At 39.5% G+C, this 11,463-nt stretch overlaps 1 protein-coding gene across 1 annotated transcript; it reads left to right on the top strand.

The window, feature by feature from the left end:
• The first annotated feature begins 10,208 nt into the window (after positions 1-10,208).
• LOC131689834 (cuticle protein 67-like) lies at positions 10,209-11,134 on the top strand. The gene is made up of 2 exons (XM_058975155.1): positions 10,209-10,316; positions 10,377-11,134. The coding sequence occupies exons 1-2, from the start codon at positions 10,308-10,310 to the stop codon at positions 10,845-10,847; spliced, it is 480 nt and encodes a 159-aa protein (XP_058831138.1). The 5' UTR covers positions 10,209-10,307; the 3' UTR covers positions 10,848-11,134.
• The last annotated feature ends 329 nt before the right edge of the window (positions 11,135-11,463 follow it).

Here is an 11,463-nt window from a genome sequence, read left to right as displayed (position 1 = left end):
ATGTCTGTTAGGCTGTGCTTATATGTCTGTTCTCTGTGATACAAGTGATGTTTTCAACTTGTGTAAGAAATAAAACTGTCGCTTTGAAAATGACAACAACAAGTGGCAACTTGCCACTGGCCGGCGCTTCGATCGGCCAGCAGTCGCTATACGGGACTTGTGTGCAAACTTGGATACAATGGTGACTCACACATGCGCATTGTTTGGTTATACTGAAGATGAGTTGTTTAATCCAAAGCTGGGAATTCAAAATCACTCACGTAGCCACGTGTTCAATTCGTGTTTCCAGTAAACGGCAGTGAAAACGAGATTATCGTGCACTTCTGCTGATTTATATGCATGCGGCTAGCCCAATCAGCAATGTCTTGCAGCTGATGTTGGTGTTGAACGAGTCAAATGAAATATCCTGAGATCATCCACATACGATGTTATAACCTTGGACGTTATGTATGTTCCATAGCTGCATAAAACTTTTCCCGACTGTAGTTATTTGAACAAGAAAATGGTTGTATTCTAGTATTTGTAATTGTTTTACTCATTTTTATAACAAACTATTCTTCGTTTATTCCTTTTGTAGCGAGCACATATAATCCGGCAAAAGAACTATAGATGATGACTTCAAATTCTTCTCATGCCAAATTTATTTCAAGCGAGCATCATGGCGCGAAGAACACTGCTGAGATATTTAATCCAGACAATTCTTTTTAGACTAGACATTAGCATGGCTAGCGAACGTAACTTAAGAGTAAAATAACTATAGAAAATTACATTCAGTTCTGAAGCTTGGTGCGCCTCGAAATTGAGCAGATCAGGACTCCAGGTGGCTGTAGGACAATCGAGCTTTTCTTATGTTCTTTAGTCTTGTGTTCAGAACAGCGATAACCTGGCCTCGTGTCAGCGCAACAACTCTATCACCATCTAAAGGTCAACAAACATCGACCCGGTTGAACTAGCAGAGCGTTTGTCGCAGGTTGACAGAGACGTACATACATATGTGTATTATAACCATGCGACAAGCTGCACACACCCAATCAACACCACCCCTTTTAGTATCTGTAAAGAAATCCCTCCCTGTGATTGCACTTGAAAGTTGCATTTTACCCGTTCAGCTCAGTGGGTTGGATGGAACATAAAACAATATAATAATCAATAACGAAAACTTTCAGGATCAAAACAAAGCAAAATCATATTTAAATTATTTGCAATACCAGATAAACTGGTTATGAACACTTTTTGATACTGGACTCCTATGAAAACCCTAAGGATGTCCTACAAAGTTAGGTCAAATGATCTCTTATTCTTGCGGGATATTACGCTTGACTAGGGGTTTGCTCAGGAACACAGTGTCTCCGTTTTTTGAGCTGGCGTCAATCCAGCGCTAGCTTAGTCCTGTCACTAAGTTAGTATCGGATTCTGATGAGACGAAGTCGAAACGCAAATTCCATAACTAACTTAGTTTATTCTTATAGAATAAATTTAGAAATCATCTGGTTCCATTTCAATCGTAAATTATTAAGCTTTAAGCCCACCTTACCCTCACCACGATTTGAAGTTCAATTTAGTTCAGGTCAACCTCACCTAGTCGGTACATTGACGGCGCAGCTTATGCAGTAAGTCATCAACATATCGCACAGCCAAGTGAGACTTTAAGAACTCTCACGCACCGCCACACCGTTCGGTGCACCGTGACATTGCGCGACTAATTTTCCACGCATGATACCAGTTTCAGAAGGCGAATCCCGATGCAAGTCAGCTGCGTTACGGTTAATCTTTTTTGTTTTGTTTCTTGCAGACAGGTTTTCGAAAGAATAATTGTCTATTGAGTTGCACCTTTCGTCGGACGGTTGATCTGGTAAACACGTAGCTGACGGAGCCGCCTTAGCGCGCTTTGACAGATTCGATAAATATGCGCTATCGATAGGGTCTATTAAACGCACACGTGACCCCCAACCCAGTGAATGGTGCAGATCGATTTGGTTGCTGAACCGCACGCGACCACACCTGAGACGGACGGGGGAACACATTCATTCTGTTTCTATTTTGGCTAAATGGGTAATTATACCTATGCCGACAGGGACCCTGTCAGACACGCAAAATGTGGTGTTAGAACATTTGTGTCGAACACTTTCGAAGGGACAACATAGTCGAGACACTCTGGTAGCAGAAATAATGTTGTATGGTTGAAAGTTCCTAAGCCCACGCACGCAGAGCCAACCGAAAGGGTTTGTCGCTTAATTCTCTATGAATAAGAAGATTACAAATCACTGGCGAGTTCTTGATCTGAAAATAGGCTATTTAGGCTTCTCAAAGTCCAGAAATCAGAGCAATTACAGGGCTACCCTACCCTACTTACTCCGAGAAGCTCAGAGCTTGGACATCCTACGACTGGTTTACGAGACCAGTTGCAAACTCGCAGTACCGGTACACCAAGTAAGAGCAGTCCAAATATTCATAGCCGCAGAGAGTCTCGCCGGGCTCCAAAATTCAAACTTTCGGAGTGCCCTTCTGCAGATACCTACTTGATTGAACGTTGATTAAGTAAATTGGATTGGTACCAATGTTGGGTCGGTTTGCTTTAGATCTTCGTAATGAAATAATAGTAGTTTCTTGCTATTGTGCTAACGAATAGTGCTTCCATGGCACCATGGAAGAAAATTGCACTCAAGGTCGTCAAACGGTGAGATAACATAGTTTTCTAAAGAGATTAGAATGGCAAGGGGACGTAATGTTCCGTTTGGAGTTTCAATGCTGCTGCAGAAGCTTATAGCTGAGTTCGGATTCCGGACGAAGCATGTCGTTTCTTTGATTTTCTAATCTCTTTGGTTCTCACAAGTGTCCTATCTCATGCTTCCACGCGAGTCTAACTCTATTGATGAAATTTAGTTTTTAGACCGGCGACAACCGTGTGCTATTAGCCTTCTGCCGATAGTAGCAGAATAAGAGGGTACGAACAGATCTAATCAAGGGAACACTACCTTTAAAAATGAATAGCTGATCGGAAATCAGCCGCAACAAGACTTTAATCTGACTAGTATCGATGATCGCGGGTCAACACGTACTGAAAATTCGCTGCGTCTGTTTTTATGAACCTAATTTCAAGTTATTGCGTTGCGTTATTGCGAACCAGCATGTGTATCAGGTTAACAATCCTTTGTACCGTAAAACGGGGTATCTTTGATCACCGGGGTAAGTTTGATCGAATGAGACTTTTTTCTGTAACGTACGATATGGTGATTCCCGCTAACAAAATCATCGAAACAAAATACAAACCATATTCTAAACATGTTCAGCATCTACCGGCAATGGTTATTTTGCCATTTAATGTACCTTTTATAAACACAAATTCATATTAAAAATGATACAACTTTCATGCATCATTTCAATCTGTTCAAACAATTCCTTGTATATTAATGAAATCAACCAACTTCATCTGAACTGATCACTTTTTTCGAAACCTTAAATATTTATGTCCAATAATTTATTTTTAAAATCCGAGATTTTTATTGCTAACTATTTTATTTCTACTATTTTCCCGAAACAGCTCGATAAAAGTTCGGCCGTATCCTTCCAGGCAATTTTGTTTTCTTACGAGACGACGCAATATTGGGCCATAAAATCGCTTGTAGATATGCAATTTACACAGCATTTGAAGCGTTATTTCTTATTTTGATACACATAATTTACTGATCAAAGTTACCCCAAAAATAACGAATGAAAATGTACAACAAATTTCTTTTATTTTTATAGTAAATTAAATAAATTATCAAACAATTTGGACGTTTTCAATCTGTGGGTACCAGTACTTGTTTTAAAAATGCAAACAATAACATCTACCTGATTTGAAGAAAGTTATTCGAAAAAATGTAGAAAAATTGATCAATGTTCCCCCGTTTTACGGTATTTCTTTTCAATGGTCGTTATTATCGCTCGTATATATACGTGTATTTTACAAATCATCCATTATGTAAAATAGGAGATACACTCCTTGATTTATAACATTTATAATTCTTTGTCTGTATAACGTGTTATCAAGCGATAGTTTTCAAACCCCATAAATATATTGTAGAGAAGGAATAGCAAAATCTATCTAAATACTGTTGCAAAAAGTGATTTCACTACGCAGATTACAAAAAGTTCAAATTGCTTTGTTTACAAAACATAGGATACTCTCGGTAGCCGACTACCAAGAGTTTAAAAAGATCCAAACACTAAACAAGATCTTTTCTTTTTCGAGTGATGGTGTACTCGAAAACCAACTAAACTATTCTTTAAAGGTCGCATCGCTTGCTTGGAGCGAATCCTAGACCATATACCCTTCCAAACTAGCAACTCCGCGACACCTATGGAAGAGCCTGATGAATCGTCTACTTTCCGTTAAGTAGGTAGAGCATCAACACTTCCCGTCTACCTTATTCTTCATCCTTCCCCGTGAACGATGGAGATGGGGCTGCCGGCAATAATTGCTATCATGCTGTTGAGGTTTTAATATGGGTCGGATTGGTATGAATTCCTACTAAGCAACTCTTATTAGATAATCAGCAGTCAAACAGTGTGCAATCCGTCAAAATCATCGTCACAACGCAACGTAACGGTACTGCTTGATACTTCGCTTATCTCAGGCTTTGAACACTGGGAACATGTAGGATTGCTTCCAAACGTCGGGCAACTTATTAATGATATAAACAATCCAAAGAATACAATTGATGCTTCTATCTATTCTGTATTAATCTCTCAAATATTACGAAGATCAGTTGACTATGTTGCGAGTTTTAGATGACTAAATTTGTATGACGTGTCTTAATCGTGTATGGAAAATTTTCCATAGAAAGATTATCAATTTTTAGTTTTTATTCATATCTTTGGTTTCATTTAGTCGATGATCGATCGCAGCATCCTCTGACGACGAAGGTGTTTTTTTTTCGCTCCTGAGTTTTTGAGGAAATAAAGTTTTCCTTTCGCTGCTCTTCAACAACTCAGCTGATGAAGAGAACAATTTTGCATTTAGAAGTTCGTGCCCCAAGCGGACTGAGTTCGGGGAGATACGACTACAGGCATCACTCCGCAGACCGCAAGCGGCCCAACCTCAGGAAATGCCCTCAAAACTGAAAAACCCAGAACTGTTTAATTCCGGTGACCTCCTGGCTGCAGCTATCATTGAACCCGAAAAATACGTTCACTCCGGAGTGTTCAACATTCAAAAAATGTTTGAAGCGATGGCTTGCTCGATAAGGGATCTTCTGGGCTCGATTGAATGCAACATCAACTACAACTGGAACCCAGAAAATCGTGAGTATTCTGTGTGTGGGAGTCAATGCCGCCATCACGAGAGATACAGATAACAGCATTGTGGATGATCTTATTACACGTGAGTCAGATTTATTTGCCATTTTCTAAAAGAATATTTCTGAAATTAGTTGGTTTGTTCGATAAAATTATTGTTGCATTTGAGGGCCAGCGACGGTTGTTTTTTCGCTTGTTTAGTGCTAATCCTTCATGTCGGAGGTCGTTCGCATTATAGCGCATCATTGTACGAATTAAGTACGATACATCAGGCTTCCGTCACCGGTACGGAACTTCAAGCTTAGCTACATGCAGTTAAATGGAAGCATTCACACACAACATCAAAGGCACGGAATGTTTTGACGTACACACCAAAAAAATCTGAATTTTATCGTTGACGTAATTGCAAACATGACACAATTCAACAAACCGTAATTTACGAAATGACGTAACATTACCGTGTTCCGTTTAATTTTACATGGAACATATACTTTACATGCGCAATGACATAAAATTGCACTTCCTACCATTCAGAACAAACGCTGTATGTGGAGTAAAATTACATGATTTACGAAATTAAACGTCATGTAAAATTAAAGTCAACCGTAAAACTAAGTCATTTTTGATGCTCGTATATGTCAGGGTGAGGAGACGTAAATTTACACTATTTTTTCTACGTGTGTAGGGTACGTTTGAACGTGCACAAGAGAAAAGTATTAAACTTATCCTGACGGAACGGTGACGTTGACGAAAGCTGATGTATCGTCTGAGTCATCCTTTACGCCTGCTACCTCTGACGTGATTCCCTTCCTTAGAATAAGAGAAAGTACGATTGTCGCTGGTCAGATTTTCCAGTTTTCAGAAGCAGCCAGAATAGTTCGGAAAAAACATCCGGATTTCTCGGCCGCGAATTAAGAGCGAGTAAAGGCGCTTTAACCTGGGCTTAATGAGCCAAGGCAAGGTGTAAATACCTCTGTCCCATCCCAAAGGACCAAAGGAGTGACATTAACCTTCTTAGCCAAGTCACTCCCAACGATTTATTATATCCCCTTTAAACTGAAACGGTTGGTACGGTTGTCCTCGTTTCTTCCTCCTTTAGGATTCAAAACAATTCGTTAATTAACTTATTCATTAAATGAATATTTTTTTGTCTAATTTTGAAACATCTTCAATACCAACTCTGCACAGTAGGCCTGGCGGTTTTAATATTTGCGACATACGAAAATATGCTTCAAATATTAATATTGATAAGAAAAACACTACAGAATAACTGCAGTGTTTTCCAGGATGCTCTTCAATACTGGCTGTGTAAGGGTTAGAATAGAATAGAATTGAATAGAATGGAATAGAATATCTTTGGTTTCATTTAGTCTATAAACAATTGGAGAGATGCATTTTGAAGGAACTCTGGATCAGGAAATGTCAGGGAATCTAGAAAAAATAGTTATTTTTGGTTATAGTGTTGCCAAATATGCTATATTTTCAGTTTAAAACTTAAACTGTGTTTTTCTCACAACACTCACGTGCATTTTTCTTTTGAAAATTTTTATGCCATTGTGTTCCTCAGACATTTTTACACATAAAAACATCTAAAACATCAACGTAACTTGAGCAAATCCCTAGATACAGTGATTTGAAGCAAAAAACTCATAATTTCTCATGTTTCTCGCTATATCTACGTAACCTAGTAGAAATTCAAAATTTTGAAAGCGCCACTTTGTAGAGATTTTTCAGACAATTAATGTGGCATATCTAACTCAGTTTACCCCAAAATGGCGTTTGTCATAAGATAGCACAACAGCGACGATCTGAGCATTTTACAAGATCTCGATTAATTTATTATTGCGTCAACTAAAATTCCCGAAATATGCCAATTGTTCGTATTCTAATGCAGTGGAGTGGTGTAAACCCTAAACTTTAAAACGCTCGACAACTACTAACCTCGTGAGCTGTGTCGACGCTGATTGATAAGGTGGAAAAACGACAACAGCTCGATGCACAGAGGAGTAACTAGAACAAATTCTTGGCCAATAACCAAAAAAAAAAATTTATTTTTTCGATTTTTTATTTAGTTATATTTTTTTTAGATACCTAAAGGCATACTGCATATGGTGGCAAAATAAAGAGTATGCCAAAAATTGCTAAATAATTTTTGCATGGATGCAAAATGGTGATATTTTAAGGGATTTTTAAACATTTTTTATTATATATCCAGCAAAATCGCTTTCTAATGATGATGTTTGTATAAAATAAGACAATATTATAACAAACGTAATTGAACAGAACTATTAGTGTAACCTCAGCTTTAAAATAACCGAAAATAGTATGCCTATGGGGCCAAATACTATGTTTGGCAAAATGTATATCTATGAATATGTGCACAGGTATCCATTTTCTTCTCCCTTTTCCACTGACCAACTGTTCATGCATCGGGAAAAACAAATATATTCACAAAGATCACCTCGAAAGTACCAGTATTCGGAAGGATCTAGTAAATCGACCTCTGCACTGGTAGGTGGATAGATGCCAAATTGTCCCAAAAACTAGTTATTTTCTATTTTTAGTTCATATTAAGGCATAATAACAGCAATAGCCGCAAAAAATAGTTTTGGCCAGGATTCGACCCGGTGTATGTTGATTTTTCGAAAGCTTTCGATTGTGTTCCTCATCAACTTGCTGTAGAAAAACTAAGGCGCAATGGATTTCCAGATTGGCTGACAAATTGGATCTCATCGTACCCTTCAAATCGCAGTGCTTCTGTGCGACTTGGAACTACACTCTCAGATCCATTCCATATTACATCGGGCGTTCCTCAAAGAAGTCATCTTGGACCTCTTCTCTTTGTACTCTTCGTGAACGACCTCTGCAGTGAATTGTCGTCATCTAAAGTCATGTATGCAGATGATTTGAAAATGTATCGTATTATAATAACTATGGTGGACGGTTGCGCATTGCAAATGGACCTCGAAAGGGGATTGGTGTGACAAAAATGGCATGAGTGTGAACATTCAGAAATGCAGCATAATAACTTTCACGCAAGTTCGATCGCCCATTGGTTTCGACTACCTGATGTGTTCTGCTCCTTTACAACGAGTCGCATCAGTCAATCACTCTCGACTGTAAACTACCCTAGTATCAATTGAGGTTTTACGGTGGTTTTAAAGACGCTCATAAAACTTAGGTTGCAATTGTAGCGTGCTATAAAACTTCAATTATCACTTGGGTACAATTCACCGCACTTGTTTCTTCTGTCATAGCTAAATCCTATGCTGTACTGGGACTCATCAAGCGCAACACTCGTGATTTCAATTATGTTTACTGTCTCTATACATCTCTATACATCACCCTGGTACGCAGTGTTCTAGAATACGGAGTTACCATTTGGGCTCCGTATCACATTGTCCACATTAATCGTCTCGAACGGGTACAGAAGAATTTCATCATTGCCCTTCGTCGGCTGCTCTGGCAAAATCGATTACTGCTACCTCCATACGAAGATCGCTGCGCTCTCATCAATCTCCCTACGCTGCGAAATAGGCGACATAGACTTGCTTATAGACAACATAGATTACCCTGCGCTGCTAGCAAAGCTTGATTTCAACGTTCCGGGTAGGTCTTTCCGGAGAAATGATTTTTTCCGGCGCTCAACCTATCGCACGCTATACGGCCAGAATAAGCCACTGGATGTTTGCTGCCAGCTTTTCAACAATGTTTATCATCTCATTGATTTTAGTATAAGCAAAGAATCATTCAAATTAAAAATAGTTTATGGTTAGATTATAGTTATTTAGTCTGTGCGATGGAATATTTTTAATCGAAGACAATATACAAAATCAAATCATATTTATCAATTCAATTATTATTGTTTTAAATAACCTTTATATTATTGTTTTAAATAGCCTCAATATTCATAAACTGATTTTCTCTTTCTTACTATTTGTGTACTTTGCTAGGTTGTATATTAATCATTATATGATTTTAGTAGTCAGCATGATAAACATGCAATTGCGACATCATCTACACGATTGCACTGCTTCGAGCTAACAGGAAAACATAAATAATGACATCGCAGTCACTCACATTCCGAGGCGATTGATACATGTTATCGTTTAGAAGTAGAGGTCCTGGAAAACATGTTAAACATACCTATTATTAAAACTCAATTTCAAGTTGAAGGCTATTATAGTAGATATAATCCAACTAACACCGGAGGCCTTATCGGTGCCGGATCAGTATAGTATCTTATGTTTGTATCGGTTTGCTATTGATTACAGTGAGTACTCACTCTCTCGAAACGAAAACCAAATATATACCTAATACAATATTTTTCAAATTATTCCAAAATACAAGGTGTTGTCATCGTTGCCCCTCTAGAGTAAGTCATATCCTTGACCAGCCCTACTGCCTACAGATGATTAGGTTATTCGATTTTCCGAAACAAATTCATAGACCTAACTAATTGTTTTACATAGTGCGTTCGTTCTGCGATCCACTTACCGTCTTCCGTTCGAGGCACACGTCGTTACCTTTAGCTACACGTGAATAAGAGTTTAATCACGGTATTCGCATGGTACACGCGCAGCATATTGTGTTGGAGGAGAAGGGCAAATTGAATTTGTCTCCAAAGTCGATCTATCGACTTGAGCAAATCCAACGCACTTACATCCATTGCACCCGAGTCGAGGGAAAGGGTTTATAATTCTTCTAAAAAGTTGCCGGTGTTGTGTTCTCGTTCTTTCCCGTTGCAGCACTCGCACCGGGTCCACCCTGGCAGAATTTGATCGCGATATGTTCTTGTTTCGGTCGGCCGGAATCTACAATGAGTTTTTTTTATCTTTTTTTCAGACTGCTAAACGGTGCCATAGGCAAAAATGAAGGCGCGCGCGCGTCTTAGCGTAGCTTTCGGCCGAATCGACTATAAAAGGAGACTACGTTTTGCAATAAAGTTATCAGTTACTAGTTGCACTCAGTGTAGTCACATACCCTTAGGTTATTTATTTATTTAAAACACAAAAAAAACGCTCAAAATGTTCAGAGTAAGTCCAAACTAAAAACTTTTTAACGCGCTCGTCTAATACATTGTGTTTTTCGATCAGATCGTAGTTCTGTTAGCCGCTGTTGCCGTTTGCCAGGCCGCCTACTCCCTGAACCCAGCTGGACCAACATACGCCGGTATTCACACGCCAGCCATCACCAGCCAGCAGTCCAACATCCTGCGTACCTACGGAAATCTCGGACAGATTTCGACGCACTCCAAAACCATCGACACCCCATATTCGTCGTCGAGCAAGTCCGATGTACGTATTAGCAACCCAGGATTAGCCGTCGGACACGTTGCCGCTGCTTATCCTGCCTACCATGCACCAGCCTATGCTGCCCCAGCATATGCTGCTCCGGCCTACGCTGCCCCAGCCTATGCTCATGGTGCATATGCCCACCCAGGTGTGTACGGTGCTCCAGCCGTTAAGGCTGTCTCCGCTGGACTCTTGGGAGTTGCGTACTCCGCTGCCCCAGCTGTCGCCAGTATGACCTACAACAACGGACTCGGAATCAGCTATGCCTGGTAAATTTCTGGATCCTTCTAATTTCCTCTTGAAAAAACTACCGAACGGCTTATCAAATGACAGCTGCCAACTAACTACTGGAACAAAAATTGGGAACAACTCTAAGTCAACACAGTCAACGATCAAGAATGAGGGAGCAAACGCCCTACGAGATCCGCTACGTTTGCTAAAAGAAGCACACACGCAAGAAGCACGCACACCATCACCATCCAACAAATACTACCGTTACATTGATTACGCCAGCAACATCCGGGTAATAAAATGAACAATCATTGAGCCAAAAATTTAAACCATCCGAAGTTTTTTGTGTTGTGAAATCTTACTTATTTATAGTCCCGGAAATAGTTTGAGCTACTACCAAATGTATTTCAAGTTCACAGATTGCTCGGTATTGGATACTAACTCGATAACTTAAGTCTAAAGCTATCCACAGACGAGGCAACCGGACAACGTCACAAAATTCATAGTAATTATTTTTTGTGACGTGTGTTCTGTTCCCTCGTGTGTAGACAACTGAAGTCCCCTTGAATGATCACTCTTCGATAGAACATAACCAGTGACCATTGGCGGTTGCAGCTCATTGGAAACTGGAGGTTTATAATTCCTGACAAAATTCCTT

The sequence above is a fragment of the Topomyia yanbarensis genome, chromosome 3 (assembly GCF_030247195.1).
Source record: "Topomyia yanbarensis strain Yona2022 chromosome 3, ASM3024719v1, whole genome shotgun sequence".
Classification (NCBI taxonomy): Eukaryota; Metazoa; Arthropoda; class Insecta; order Diptera; family Culicidae; genus Topomyia; species Topomyia yanbarensis.
Note: the sequence above shows the minus strand (reverse complement) of the source record. Positions and strands in the feature narration are given on the sequence as shown.